This window comes from Gracilinanus agilis, chromosome 2 (assembly GCF_016433145.1).
Source record: "Gracilinanus agilis isolate LMUSP501 chromosome 2, AgileGrace, whole genome shotgun sequence".
NCBI classification, from domain to species: domain Eukaryota; kingdom Metazoa; phylum Chordata; class Mammalia; order Didelphimorphia; family Didelphidae; genus Gracilinanus; species Gracilinanus agilis.
The window spans coordinates 655,730,119-655,746,611 of NC_058131.1; the positions used below are offsets into that span (position 1 = coordinate 655,730,119).

Sequence of the window (16,493 nt, forward strand, 5' to 3'; positions counted from 1 at the left end):
TAAACAATCCTATATAGTTGCCTGGTATAATCTACCACAGTTTTTAGAACAGAAATTCTTAACATGAAGTCTCTCAAGTTGTTGCTGCTTTCTAAAAATGTACTTAACATTATTTTGAGAATGGCCTATGGTACAAAAAAAAAAGGTTAAGAATTCCTTATATAGGAGATGCTTTGTTATTATAACTATTTATTAGCCTATTTTGCAAATAGAATTGAAGTTAAATTTTGAGCAAACTCAAAATAAAATTCATAGACTATGACAAAGCTCTATATTATATTCTAAAATTAGTGGTTCCTTTGGCTTTCCACCATAGCAGGAGGGGTACATGTCAGACTTGGCGATGTGACTTGAGAATTAGTGCTCATTCCCTTTACATAGTATTTGACATTCCCAATATTGGAATCATTTCTATGTGGCCACTGCTGAAAAACAAATTTTTTTTGGAAGGACAACACTTGTTCCAAACTCATTAGTCTCCATTTTCATACTAATATGGATTAGTTTATGATGATTTTATAAATCAGAAAACCAATTTTTAAAAGGAAATATATATGAGGCAGGTCAATTCTGATTCAAATGTACATGGTCTCCAGGCAGAGGGAGGTAGGAAGGACCAGTGGAATATCAGGAAGATGACAAATTAAAATGTTGTCTAATTTTTTCTAGGACCAGACCAAATGGTTACACATCATTGTTTAAACGTATTTCCTTTAAATGTTTTAGGCTTTAAAATTTAATGGACTAACAGAAGTAGTAACTAATGAGTTAGTGGAAAGAAAAGAATTCCTTTAACATTTTTCTATTTGGGTTTAAGTAAAATATGAAGTATATATTTAACTGAGGATGCTACTGTGAGGTTCACAAAGACAGGAAAATTAATTATGTCTAGAAATCAAGAAATCAACCCAAGTTCATTAAATTATAATAGAAGAATATCAATTAGTGTTTTAATTTCAAATTCTGAAAGGAATTATAAATGAGAAGACAAAATTGGTGGTGGGGGGAGGGTCCCTGAACTATGATTTCTTCAGTGTGGAAATGTCATTGCTATAGAATGGTAATTTATCTTTAACTTAAAGAGTTCTGCATGGGATGTTGAGAGATTAAGTGACTTACCTGGAATCACACATAGCTAATATGTTTCAGAGGTAGAGTTTGGAAGTAGTTATTGCTGACTCCAAAGGCTAGCTCTCTAGCCACACTGCCTCTCTTGTTAAAATGAGCTACAGGGGAGTAAACCTTTTGGTGAATTGAGACTTTCTGAAGAAAAGTTATGTGGCAGGCTGTGGGCTCCTTGGAGCATCATGGCAGCACATTCACCTGACATGGCTCTTGTGACTGTATGCCTAAGGCTTTCAATTCTAGGCCAGAGTGGGTGAAATATTCAGATGTCAGGGAGTGTGGGCTCCTTGACTGCTAATGGATAATAATAGCACATGCAAAAAAATAGAGGAGTCTGCCTCCAGTTGCTCTTTAAGGGACCTTATGTTGTCTAATTGTGTTTTTATATCTCCAGTACCTAATATACAATAAGTTTTTCAGCTTATTTATTGAACTGATACGGATAGGCTGAGCATCAGTCAGATTCAGATTACTTGTTGGAACTATATTTGAAGGGTTTTCAACACATCTGAACCTATCAGTCTTAGAGAAAGCAGGGTGATATCTCTACAAAGCATAGGATGTATTAATAATAATGCAGTTTAGGAACAGAGAAAAACTTTAAGAAGAAAATCCCAAAGAAATTAATGGCACTTACATTTGCAAACAGAAGCTCTGTCCATTATCCATATAAGGGAAGAACAGTACTCACAGTAGGTAGGGATACTGTACTGGGTGGCCTTAAAGATGTGCCCATTATGTTCTTCCATCTGTGACAAAACACAACACCTCAGTCAAATCCACAAGGGAGATGGACACCTTCATTGAGGCTTCACCTTCAGGTCTTGTCTAGTTTGTGTACCTTTGGGGCAACTTTCGGTTGCCATTACTTCACCTCCTCCCTGGGACTAACCTTGTCTAATGGCTTTCATAATCCTCAGCCTTCTTGACCTCTTTGACACATCTTTTTTTGGATAACCTCCCCTGGCTAGGTTTTCCAGATGTTCTTTCCTGGCTTTTCTTCCCTGTTAGATTGCTCCGTCTTAATCTCCTCTGCTGGATTCTCATCTTATTAGACCCACTAAGTGTCAATGTCTCCTAAGGTACTGCTCTTTGCTCCTTTGGAATCATCCTTGATTCTTTCCTTGATACCCCACACATCTAAACTTGTTAAGTTGTTAACACCTTGAGGATATGTTTTCTATTCTCCTTTGACATTGCCCTTGCCCCCTTTCACCCAGTCCACTATAACAGTCTTCTGTTAGGTCTCCCTGCTTCAAATCTTTCCCCATTCCAATCTAGCCTCCATTCAACTCAAAATGATCATGTCACCTGCCACCATTTCTTGATTCTTCAATAATCTCCAAAGGCTTCCTATTATCTCCAGAATCAAACAAAATCTTCTGTACTAAAACTTTTCAAAACCTAGCTTCTATCTACATTTCCAATTTTTAAAAATCTTATTTCTTTTCTCATACTCTATAATCCAGGAACATTGGTTTTCTTGCTGTTCTTCATTCACATAATGTTCTATTTCCCAACATTTTATTTTTAATGGTTGTTCCTCCATGTCTAGAATGCACTTGCTCCTCATTTCTGCTTCCTGGATTTCCTGGCTTTCTTTTAAGACTCAGTTCAAATCACACTTCTTATAGGAAGCCTTTCCTGATCTCACTCTCCCTGGAGGAAAGGTTCTTAGGGACCAAACAGTCCATCCAATGTACAAAAGAATCCTCACTATAACACACCTTGAGTGGTGCCATCTAGTTATTTGCCTGTCATCAAATATGAACTTGTATTTCATCCCCTTACCCTCTCCTTTATACCTTTTCCTTTGAGCATAGTAATCAAGTCATTAGTATTATTCTTTTGAAAAGGTTGACAGCTCTATACACCAGTGACTCTCCAGACCTAACCTCCCTTTCCTGGTCTCCATTCCCTAATGTGTATTGTCTTTAATTAGGATGTAAACTCTTTCATTACATGAGTGGTAACTGTGTCTCAGTGCCTGATAAAGTGCTTAAAAAGACAGGATTTATGCTGTCAATGAATTGGTTCAAACTATTAATAGGGATTCTTAACCTGGGGAGCATGGATGTAAAAAAATATTTTGACAATTGTATTCCAATATATGAATATGAATCATGTAACCATGGAAAAACACTCTAAATTACATAAATAATTTTTTGAAGATGCCATTAACTTTGATCTGCATATTTTTTTCAACTAGACTGTCATGGCAGTTTTTATTATTGTCATCTTCAACTTAAGTCAAAGCAGACCATAACAGATCATTTAATCCATCCCTAGACCTATGCGGGATTATATAAATGCTAGAATACCACAATGAGGTAGATTTGGGTTTTTTTTTAGCTCATGATTCTGTGTCTGAAATATCAAATATGAAGAAGCTACTGTCTAGTACAAAGCTGGATGAACACTGGGCAAGGAGCCTGGAAACTTACATGAATGTTTTTATAAGACTCTGGCCAGCTTGTTTCACCTTTTTGGGCCTTCAAAATCAAGGCTACCCTTCCTCAAGAGTATTTATACCACTAAAAATGTATTATTAGGGAGAAGTTGATAATTTTTTTCTTCTAAGGGACCACTGCTTTCTAGAATAAAAGTTAATAGAAGGATACAAGCAAAAACTAACAGATGCAGACTATGTTAAGAGAAGTCTAGTGTTCACAGTAAAGGAGAAGGTCATCCTGTTATATTCTGTTCTGATCAGACTACCAGTGAGAATACTATATTATGTTTGGACACCGCATTTTAGGAATGACATGCACAAATTGGAGTAGATCAAGAGTGAAGACTGAGTGGATGATGAGGGGACTGGAGACGATTCCACAGGAGGGTCACCTAATGATGCTGGGCATGGAAAGGGATGAGGCCCCTAATGGGGACATAAGAGCAAAGTGAAGAGTTCTCATAGAGAATAGGGATTAGATTTGTTAAAACTACACAGGAAAGAATCAGAAGTAAAATGTAGAATTTGAAGGTTAGATTTTGAATAGGAAACCAATTCCTAAAAATGAGAGCTATCCAAAAGTAGACTAGATCATATGGAGGCATAGAAGATTCCCTATTATTGGAGGTACTTAAGTGAAGGCGATATCATATCTCAAGGATATGATAGAGGCAGTCCCGTCAGAGTGGATAGAATCCTGGGCTTGGGTCTAGCTAGGCGACCCTAAGCATGCCATTTAACTTTTATGTAAGACCCAGCCATCTCCCTAAGACTTATCTACTAAGTCGTAAATGGCTTTTAATCATCTAGTGGGAGCAATTTTTACTCTTTGAGTTCTTTATGGTGGTTGATCTTTCATGTATCTGAATATCACCAAGGGTACCTCTTTTAGAATAGAGTAGATCAAATGACCTTTGATTCACAGTAAATAGATAAAGCACTGGGTCTGGAGTCAGAAAAACCTGAGTTCAAATCCAGCTTCATACATTCCGTAGATGAATGACCTTAGGGCAAGTCACTTAAACTCTGTATCAGTTTTCTCATCCGTAGAAGGGAGATAATAGAACCTGCCTTTCTGGGTTGTTGTGAGGATCAGATGAATTAATGTATGTAAGGAATTTTGTAAACCATAAAGTATTATATGAATATTAGGAACTGGCTTCTGCAGTCTTCTTTCTACAATTTTGTAACTCAAACTACTTCCTCCTCTGCCCTCAAATTATCCCAAAATAGAAATCATTTAAAAGTACAACTTGGAGGTGACCCTGGGTCCTTGGAAATTAATCAAGAGAAGTGTATGGCAGATCCTAAAAAGTAAAAATTCTTTGAGCATGCACCCAATAAGTGACTATATGTCTATTGCATGGGGACCAGCCTAGTAAAGTTAAAAAAATTAATCATGGGGGGGGGGGGGGAGGGAAGCTGGGTAGCTCAGTGGATTGAGAGCCAGGCCTAGAGACGGGAGGTCCTAGGTTCAAATCTGACCTCAGACACTTCCCAGCCGTGTGACCCTGGGCAAGTCACTTGACCCCCATTGCCTAGCCCTTACCACTCTTCTGCCTTGGAGCCAATACACAGTATTGACTCCAAGACAGAAGATAAGGATTTAAAAAAAAGAAATTAATCATCCGAGTCAACTAATAGATAAATAATTTTTTGGCCACAGCAGTCCTAAAAACAGTCTACTAAAGCACTGAATGGCTCAAATTTGAATCTAAGGACAAGACACACTGATGAAATTAGAAATCCCTTTAGTACTGAAGTATAAACAGACATGTAAAATATGTTCATCCCCTTTAAAGATTAAGATGAAATAATTAAAATAATAATATTAACAGTTGATAATAGGGTGTATTAAGCTCTTTATAATTATTTGATGCTTTCACCAACTCTGGGAGGTAGGCACTACTGTTATCTGCATTTTATAAATGAGGAAAGTGAGGCAAACAGGATTAAATGACTTGCCCCAGGTCATCTAGCATCTGAGGCTAGGAACTGAACTCAGGTTTTCTTAACTTCAGGCCCAGTACTATACCCACTGTGTCATCCTCATATATTTATGTTCCATATTTTATCTAGTAATGAGGAAAAGAGAGATCGATCCAAGGTAAAGAATATGAGAAAGTTTAAGAGAATGACCACTTCCTATTCATAAAGGGTAAGAAGGCTGGTATTGAGTAATGAAGTATGATCTGATAAGTAGTTAAGAAAAGTAGTGGTATCAGAACTAGTGAGGGTCCAGAGTTCCAAAGCCATCCTTTCTTTCCATTACTGAAAGAGAGGGCAAGAGAAAGGAAGAAAGTTAAAGAAAGCTTAAAAAGGAAACCTATTGCTTGAAAAGAGTGAATTTATGGTTAGGCTCCTCAGAGAGAACTGAGGTGAGATAAGATGTAATCAGTAAAGAAGAGTAGTAAACTATACTAGTAGATTTAATCTGATGCTAGAATGTAGTTGAAAACACACCCATTTCTATGGGTTTTTTAAATCTGACTTTCCCTATGCTTAACAGATACTAATTCTTTTTGAAAATCTTCAATAAACAGAGAAAATTTTTTTCTTTATTGTAGTTAGTACAGAATTGTGATATGTGGAAACACTTTGGAGAAATAGTAACAGCAACAGAGCAGCACCAAAACTTGGAGAAGAGCTGGTAATGCCAAGGTAGAGTGGGAACTTAGGAAGGAGAGATTAGGTCCTTCCTGACAAGACTATCTCATTACAAATAAAGGAAAGATATTTGAGGGCAAAAAAGAGAGAAAAAGAGGAATACAAGCAAGATGGAGAAGACTTTATAAGATGATTGAAGATCATGGGGTAGCTGTGTTAACTCTGGACAAGTCACTTAACACCAACAGCCTATCCTTACCATTCTTCTGCTTTGTAACTGATTATTAGTATTACCAAGTATTAGTATTGATTTTTAGGCAGAAGGTAAGTGTTACTAAAAAAGACTATGGGAGAAGAAATGACCATCATCTCTTCCTCCTTAATTCTTGCAAACGTACCTTACCTTATCCAGACCTCTAATATGATGAAGCTGCTTCAAAAATCATTCCCTAGTGGATATTAAATCTTTTTCTTCCTTTAGCATATCCACTGCACCTTAATCAAGTAGTCCCTATTATTTCTTCTGCTTTGGTATTTGAAGAACTTCTAATTATAAGTTTTGGACTCCTTTACAAAGTGATTCTCAAATTATACAGGTTTTCTGTACTTGGACTGTATTCTTTATCCTTAAATTTTGAAAGATGCTCTTCTCCATCCCTGTTAGGCCCCCTCTGACTTTGCTGGTCGGCTAGTTGAGTTTTCATGTTTTTTTTCCCCCCCTCCTTACTCCAGTATCTGATATTGTTTTGTTCAGGGCACACATTTATCCTAGACTTTAAACACTCATCCTGCTTCTTTCTTGTTAGTTACTGATCTTTTTAACTTTTAGAAAGAAAGTGATATTCTTTCATTTAGTAATAGTCCCATAAGATAAATCTTAGGCTATTTCTTTCTTTAAGTAACAAAATATTCTATCTTTACAACTAGAATCATTAATAGGTTTTAACAGTAGAGAAAGGTAATCAGACATTTAATTTTGGAAAATGTTTATGGTTCATTTAAAATTAACTTGAGGGGTTGGATGTGGCTAGAGGTTGTCTACCTATCTTATAAATACATTTCAGAAATCCATGCTAGTGTGAAAACTGTCTTATCTTACTGTCTTACCTCTTTATCAACCTCAAATTCTATTAGTTGCTATTTTATTAATCCATACTTTTCTTTCCATGAACCCTGAGGCAGTTCTAATTAAAACCTTCATCTCTTCATATCTAGATTATTACAAAAGTCTTTTAAAATCAGTCAGTAAGCATTTATTAAGTATTTATGATTTGTTATGCATACTTATTATAGACCAGCTATTATGCTAAGCATCAGGGTTAACTAAGAAAGGCAAAAACAAGAGAGGAGATCTCATTTTAACCTGAGAAACAGCATGCAAATAACTATATATCCACAAGATAAGGATATAGATATAAAAGGCAAATGAGAAATCACCTTAGAAGACAGGAACTAGCAGAGAGGGGATTCAGAAAAGATCTCTTAAAGAAAGCAGAATGCTGAATCTTAAAGGAACCTAAGAAGGTCAAGAGACAAAGGTGAGAAAAATCATCCCAGGCATGAGGGACTGACAGGGAAAAGGCACAGAGTCTTGTATTTGAAGAACATCAAGAAGCTCACGTGTAGAGGAGTAGTTGTAAATGGGAAAGGTAGAAAGGGGTCAGGTTATGAAGTGTTTTAAAAGCCATACAGTAATAGCTGGTTCAATATCAGGAATGGCTTGAAAATACAAATGTGCCAGGTTAATAACAAAACCAACAAAAATCTTATGATCATATCAATATATGTGGAAAAAAGCTTTTTGACAACATATAACACCCGTTCTTATTAAAAACACTAGGAAGCACAAGAACAAAAAGATTATCCTTAATAAATTAGTACCTTCCTAAAAGCAGGAGACAGCATTATTTGTAAATGGGTAAATAAATGATTTATAACTCTGGCCATTATCACTGTTACTATTCAATAGAGTGCTAGACATACAAAAGATAGAGCAACAAGACAAGTAAAAGAAATTGAGAAAAAAGGCAAAGAGGAAATAAACATCCTAAAGTCAACTAAAAACAAGTTGAAACAATTAGCAATTTCAGCAAAGTTGCAGGATATAAAATAAACCCATCAGCTTTTCTGTATATTAATAACAAAATTGAATAGGAAAAGAAAGAGAAATTCCACTTAGAGTAACTATCAAAAACTCTAAATATTTAAGGGTCTACCTGCCATGACACACACCAGAACTAAAGGAACACACAATTATAAAACATTCTGTATATAAATAATAGTGGAACTAAATAGAGAAATATTAATTGCTCATGGATAGGCCAAGCTAATAAAGTAAAAATGACAATACTAGCTAAATTATTTACCTATTCAGTTGCATATCAAACTAATAAAACTTTTTCTTCATGGAACTAGAAAATATATTAACAAAATTCATTTGGAGAAACAAAAGGTCAAGACTTTAAAGAGAATTAATGAAAAAACAAATTGAGAAAGGAGGCCTAGAAATGAAAGATCTCAAAACTATACTACAAGGCAGTAATCTTATTAGATAAGAGTAGATTAGGTATACAATATACAGAAGCAAATGTAAGAGGGAGATTTTAGGTATTTTTATAGATATATATTTAAAGTGTGGCCTCCAGGAATCAATAATTCAGATTGATTCCATAATTAAATAGACCCAAGTCAGGATTGGGTTTAAGGTAGTTTATTTACAATTAGGAAGGTAAAAGGTAGGGAAATAGAGAGAGGAGAGGCTAGTCCAGGCCTGCAGAGGCCAGGACAGAGAGAGAAGGTTAAAAGGCTAATTAAACTAAACTACAAGCCACAAGACTTTAGCAATCAGAGAGGCAAGAGGTCTACTTAAGGTAGAGTTTGAAAACGCCAAGGTAGGCCAAGAAAGTCAGCCTAACTTACCCACATGACCATTCAGAGTGGAAGCAGCCTGAGGACTCAGAGGAGATCCAAGTTCAAAGCTGGAACTGCCCCAACAGGAAGTAACCAAATACTTGAAGAGATAGTGTCTCTTGTCACTTCCTGTGGGCCCACCTCTAATTCAAGTGGACAAATGGCAGCCTCTACACTGATTTGGACTGCCCAAAGGGCAGTCCCTTGTTCTTGATTTGTTACTTATTGTTCATTGTGGGTAACTCATCTCCCCTCCCTACTAAGGGAGGTGGGGATGATATCATCAAGGGTAAGTAGAGTTTTGACTATGAATGGGCTAGAGCTAATTCCATTTACACACAAATACAGTGGCTTTGTGTTTGATAAATCCAAAGATTGCAGCTATTTGGACAAGAATTCACTATTCAACAAAAACTACTGGAAAAACTGGAAAGTGGACCAGTAGAAATTTAGCAACACAAGCTTCAAAAACGGATATATGACTTACTAAAACATGGTCTGTAACTACCCATATGCCTCCTTTGTGCTGGACATGGTACCAATCTTAACAGCCTAAAACAGGCAAATTGTTGGCTCTTCTTGCACAACTTTTCTTTCCAAGCCACCAAAACTCTCAAATCCTTTTTCAGATGAATGACTAAATTTGCCTCTCTCTTTCTATACTTATGAGGCTAGTCACTCAAACCCTTGAAAACTTCATTATCCTTATTTAATTGAATCTTTCTCAATTTGGCCTAATTTTCTAGCCAGAGGAATTTTTTTTTTTAATTCTGACTCTTCATCCAATGAGTCAGTATTCCTTTTTAGCTTTGCGTTACTAGAAAATTTGATTAGTATGCTATTTTATGCCTTTATCAAAGCCACTGATAAAAAAGTTATATAGCAGGGATCAACTACAGGTGTGTCTGGGCCACTATACAAAAGACATTCTGACTACTCTGGGGTCACTATATACTCTGTCCTTCACCCTCTGTTGCTTCTCTGTGCTTTCTCTCTTAGCAAGCTCCTTTCTTCCCAATCTAATGCAGATGACTCTCAAATAATGATCTCTAGTCATAACCATTCCCTCTGCTCCAATACCACATTTCCAACTCCTTGTTAGCTTCTTTAATAATGTCTAAAGTGGAATTTTATTTCCTAAAAACCAAAATAAAACAAACAAAAAAAATTTAAAGCTATCTCATTGTTACTACTCTGCCTAGTTTTTGCCACAATCATCATCTTTCACCAGGATAATGTGATAACAGCCTCTTAAATAATCTCTTCTATTACTGCCTTCCACTTGAATAATTTTGCTAATGCAACGTTATGAACATGGCATTCCTCTGCTGAAAAACTTTCAGTGGCTACTCATTGCCTGCCTGAGAAAGTGTCTGTCGAGGTAAAGCACTGGGCCTGGAATCAGGAAGACTGGAGCCCAAATCCAGCCTCAGACATTTACTAGCAGTGTGACCTGGGGCAAGAGACTTAATCTATGAAATTGAAGTAATAATAGCCCCTCCTTCCTATAGCAGTGGTGAGCATCAAATGAGATAGTATGTAAAGTGATTTACAAACTTTAAAGTGCTAGTTAAATGTTCATGGTGATCATGATGATGATTGCTCTTCTTCCAGGCCCTCTATAATCTTTCACTCTACTTCGGCCTTACCTAATGATGCTGTTTCTCTTCCTGAAGGCTACAACCACTATCTCAACGTCTTGTCTCCCCCCTTCTATGTGCCTTTACTGATGCCATCCCCATGCCTGAAATGGATTTCCCTTCAGTATTGTTATGGGCGGTATGATGCTTCTGGATTGGGCCTGATAGAGAGATGGCCCAAGGTCCTCAGGTGGTATAAGAACCTAAGCTGAGTAAGGATGGGAAGCCTAAGTGAACACCAAGTCCCATAAATATCTGTAGTTCAGTTAACCACCAGTTCCCACCTACAGTGCCCAGGAAAGTGACTAAGAGAAAAGCTGTGAACTAAATCACACAGCTTCTCTGGTTACTTGTCTTGGGGTTGAGTTAATGGATAGATGTTAATGAGGATAGATGTTGATAATAATTGGATAATGCAAATGACTGTGACTTAACTAAAGTATTCCCTTTTCCCTTTAGAAGCAAAAATAGGCTGATCTTTAAGATAATGACAGCCTTCACCAAAATAAGTTTTAAGAATTTAATTATAATAAACTCAGGGGAAGGATCAAGGTTGAGGAAGAAGATGTTGGGAATCTATGCTAGACTACAGATGATCAAATTGGATGGTCAATTCATAATCAGGTGGTGGCTGGAGAGGTTCCTCTCCCTCTTTGGCCCTGGTCAGGGTGGCACCTTGGCCCTGAACAGACAGTGTGAATTTGATGATGTTTTTGATAATGTGTTAGTTAAAATCACCTGGGGTTCTATTTGGAAGGATTGAACCTCAATATAGTGTTTGACAAACTTCTGTGGACCTGTGGGGATCCTTAAAACTACATTTCCCATGGTCCAACGGGTTTCCTGTTTTGGATGACATATTAAAGGTGAGGGAGTGTTTTAAGAATGGGGTAGTGACTTGGAACTTCCTCTTTAGTTACCTGAGCTGGAGGAGAGAAGAAGGTAAATGGCTGAGGTGAGGTTGGAATAGGTTTTTTTTTTTTTTTTTTTTTTTTTTACAGGCGCGTGGTCAGTTTATCTCTATCAGCATGGCTTTTATTAAAATACTATTCTTCCTCTTGATCTCGGCCCTCATCATTTTTAATCATAACAATAATCAGGTAGTTGGCATACATCTTACAGCTCTATTCAGTAGTTGATGATGTGGTAATCAATGAAAACAGGATACAGATTAATTTGAGCAGGTTGCTTGGCCTACCCACCCACCACCCAGGGTCCCTTTCTCACAACTGAGAGACCATTTGATTCAGCTTCTGCCTTTTTATAGTGCTGGCAGCAACTGCCTTTTGCCCCTTGGTTCATGGCATCTGGGTAAGTTCCAAGTTCTAAACTGTTGGCTGTCACTCATCCTGTTCTCCAGAACTTGATATTACAGTATCCAACTATTTCAGGGCCCAAATTATTTAAAACATCACCTTTATAAAGTCTTTCTTCTATCCTCACACTTTTCAACTAACATCCGTTTTGCTTTGATTTAAAACTTGGCTCTTCTCTGAAGCTAAATCTCTTACAATTCTCTGCACTCAGAATCACTACTCTCACTACTTCCTTCCCCCACACCCCCAACTCACAGAGCAAGATGGGGAGTAGTCTTTATTCCCCACTGATACTTCCTAATATCATTCAGGCATTTCTTCTGAGGACTTTTCAATCTGTTTGTATGCCATTCTTCAGGTATTTTTCTCAACTGTTAAAAAGATTTAAATATCTGTCTCATGGTCTTTTATCCCTGTGATAATTTTCAAGGACTTTAATATTCATGCCCATAATCCCTCTTAACACCTTGATTGCATAATTCCTTAACCTCCTCGATTCTAATAATTTTTCCTATCTCCTCTACTTTATCCATATGCCAAAACAATTGTCCTTTAAATATTGTAATCTCTCAAAATTGTACCACATCCAACTTTAGAACTTAGAAATCTTACTCTTTCAACACAAATTCCTCCACTCATGCAAACTCTACTTTTTGCTCTATTGGGATCTTCTGTCTCTTTCTGGTCTATCTTCCCAACTCTGGCTTTCCTCGCCTTCACACTAAATCCTGATCTCTTATTTTCATGTCCCACCAGATCTAATACTTGTGTCATTTAAAATCACTTGGGATACTTGGAACTACATTTCCTGTGATCCCTAATGGGTTTCCGGTTTTGGATGATGTATTCAAGGTGAGGGACTGTTTGAAATTAGGGGGAAGTGACTTGGAACTTCCTCTTTAGTTACCTGAGCTCGAGGAGAGAGGAAGGTAAATGGCTGAGGTGAGGTTGGAATAGGTTTCTTACAGGCACGTGGTCAGTTTATCTCTATCAGCATGGCTTTTATTAAAATACTATTCTCCCTTTTGATCTCGGCTCTCATCATTTTTAATCATAAAAGTTTGGCGAACCAGAAGGTCGAAATTTGAACTCTCAATCTTCCAGATAGCCTAACAATAGCCATGCTTTCTTTTTGGCCTGGCTCAGCTCTTTTGAGCACTTTTTTTAAAAAGGAAAGTGACTTTCCTTGCCATGCTTTTGCTGAAAGCAACAGCACGTTTTTACCTCCGGGGGGACTCAGCCAGCCAGTCCAGCCCAAACCACCTTGGGAGGTCAGGCCAGCAGATTCTGGCTTTTGGCTTTAAAACTAAAATGCCAGAGCCCAGCCAGTGTGTCTCTGCCCCCGATCTCCTGACTCCTGACTTGATCTCCATTCCTGCCCTGCTGCAAGCCTGCAAGCGTCCAGGACCACTTCTCTGATCTTGCCGCTGGTGCTGCTAATCCTGCTAGTTCCAGAACACCCCGCCCCCCCCCCCCCCCCCAGCCCCAACATCGATGACCTCCGGCTGCTGCCTTTGCCAAGATATCGATCTTCAGAGACTTCTTCAGCTCTGCCGCTAAAGATTTTGGTAGTATATTCCCCTTTCTCCCTATTTCTAGCCTTCCACGTGTTTCTCTAAAGACCTAATTTAGGCAACCCCCACCCCCACAAGCTCTACACATGGGATTTTCTACAAAACTGACTTTAAGTTTTTCTCTAGCCCTGAGCCCATGACCCGACACCAAGCGGACCTAGCGTTTACCCTTATTCGGGCCCATGGCCTATTCACCCCCATACCTGCTCAGAACTTTGAACTGAGAGCAAAGACTGATTATAAAAAACAAAAACAAAACAAAACAAAACAAAAAAACTCCTTACACTCAGCAGAACTCAATCAAAAGAACCTTAAATTGAACAAGGGGTGAACTTTTAAACCTCGGAACTGAATGAGTTTTATTTCTGTTTTGGAGAGACTGTATCTTACTGTATTTTGCTAATTAGTTTTGTAAATTAATCTTGCTTATTTCGTTGATTTTCCTGTTGCACTGAATCATTTTAAGTTAATGTAGTTTGTGGCTGCTAGATTAATTCTGTTTATGATTTTATTGTAACTCCCAAATAATGAAAAAAAAATATTAGAACTGGTAAGAGGTTTTGACCAGCTTGTTATCTGATACTCATATTATATTTCCTAATTTATTTCAGGTTTCATTTTTACTGTAATCAACAACGTTATGTTCTCGTACCATTTGAAAGTTACACATTTTAAAAGTTATAAATTGCCTTAATTTTGTTCTACTTTGGAGAGTTTGGTGCCTGCCTTGAGATTTAAATTGTAATTTTATGAGAGGTCTTTTAAAAATTTACTTTAGATGCTTAGTACCCTTCTGTATAAATGATAAGATTTTTATGTATTTATTTTAAAGAATTGTGGTCTTAAAGGATAAGCTTTATATATTTTATTGTGAAGAATTGTTGTCTTATATATATATTTTTTATATATTAGTCTATGTTTTAGCCTCTTTTATCAGAAGGGTCTAGAAATCTTGAGGATAATTTAGACCAGGTTTTTTTTTTAATATCAGGTTTTTATATGGAAGCAGTAACACAGTTTGTGAGAAACTCTTAACCAAGATTTAAAAATTGTAACAAGCATATGATTTTTTGAACATCATTGTTTATTGTTTTAAAATGTGTTATTAGAAATATGGTACTCTATTTGAATGTGCATTGTGAATCTGCTATTTTGTAAAACCCACTTTCTCTCACAGAAAATCTCATTTTTGGGTACCAAACCCTTCTCGTTCTAAGCTGTATATATATTTTTGATTTTTTAAAACATTTTTTTTATAGAGCAATTGGTTTTTCCTTTTTCTCATCTTGTACTGGAAGTACATATATAATCATTATTTATCCTTTTTTTTTTTTAATTTTTTTTATTCTACAGCGAAATAAGCTCAATGCAAATACCTGAGCCTGAGCCTGAGACTATGGGATTGTGATTTAATGCCTCTCTGATTCCAGGAGAAGTGCTGAGCCACATGGTCAGAGACTTGACTGAAAGAATCTGCATGAATTGCAGGCCTTCTATGCCAATACTTGAAGGGCTTGAAAATTGGGGTTTGAGTCCTGGAGTCCCAGTCTTTTCTAAAACTTTAGAGGACGTGGGTCCCCTCAACTTAAATTCCTAGTGAAGCACCTAAGATTGGCTATCATTTAATGGCTCATTCCCTGAGAAGGTGCAGGGAAAAATCGGATCAAAGAAAGGCATTTCCCTTATTCCTATATATATATGTATATCTATATATATATATAGAGAGAGAGAGAGTAAATGGCAATTTTTCTGTAGTCCTGGCTTTAGATGGGTAATTGCAAACTGCTGAAATCAATTTAATTAGGCCTTGGTCCAAAGGCCTAAGTTTATTTTCCTTACATTTTTTTTGCACATTTTACATTTCATTCACAAGTTAATTTTTTCTCTTTTTTTTTTGAATTTTATTCTTTTTATTTTTTTATTATTTCTTTTGCCAATTGATTTCATGCACCCCTGTGACTCACTTAGCCACGCATCCTTGGCTGACCTTTTCAGGGGAGTTATGTGTCATTTAAAATTTTCCTCAGGGGGATGTATGTTAAGTTTTTATAATCATAATGTCTGAACTATAATCTATATTGCAAGTCAAATTTTTACTCCTTTCGAAGTAAACTCAGGGGGGTAATATTAATTCTCAGAAGGAAATGTATGTTTTATAATCTATAATGTAAAGTTTAAATTCTTTGAGAGTAATTTCAGGATAAGGATTTTGCCATCTCCCCAGAATCCAGATGACAAACCTGTTTGGTGAAGGCACCAAAAGATGCCTGAAGAGCCTTCACTGGATCATGAAGACCCAAATTTGAACTTTGGGGTGCAGTTGATCTGAACTATGGGGGTTGAATGAATTGAATGCATTTATTTTGAATGGACACTCTTATGCCAGTGGGGTACTGCCCCAAAATTGGCTTTTGTCAACGCGGCTAGCTTTTGTCCTCTTTTCTTTTGGTTTAAGATCCACTGAAAAAGACCAGTCTTTTTCAACGGACCTCAGGGGGGGTTATGTGTCATTTAAAATCACTTGGGATTCTTGGAACTACATTTCCCGTGATCCCTAATGGGTTTCCTGTTTTGGATGACGTATTCAAGGTGAGGGACTGTTTGAAATTAGGGGGAAGTGACTTGGAACTTCCTCTTTAGTTACCTGAGCTCGAGGAGAGAGGAAGGTAAATGGCTGAGGTGAGTTTGGAATAGGTTTCTTACAGGCACGTGGTCAGTTTATCTCTATCAGCATGGCTTTTATTAAAATACTATTCTCCCTTTTGATCTCGGCCCTCATCATTTTTAATAATAACATACTTCAATGGATCTGTGACCTGTTCCATGTGCAGGGATTCATTGTATCCACAGCAAACTATTTTGTATGACA

At 37.0% G+C, this 16,493-nt stretch overlaps 1 protein-coding gene across 1 annotated transcript in view; it reads right to left on the reverse strand.

Moving 5' to 3' along the window:
- Positions 1-16,493, reverse strand: part of MYO9A (myosin IXA) — a 232,246-nt gene that overhangs the window by 27,787 nt on the left and 187,966 nt on the right. The window contains exon 33 of the mRNA XM_044665785.1: positions 1,763-1,874. Within this exon, the coding sequence (XP_044521720.1) occupies positions 1,763-1,874 (112 nt within the window). The remainder of the gene's footprint in view (positions 1-1,762; positions 1,875-16,493) is intronic.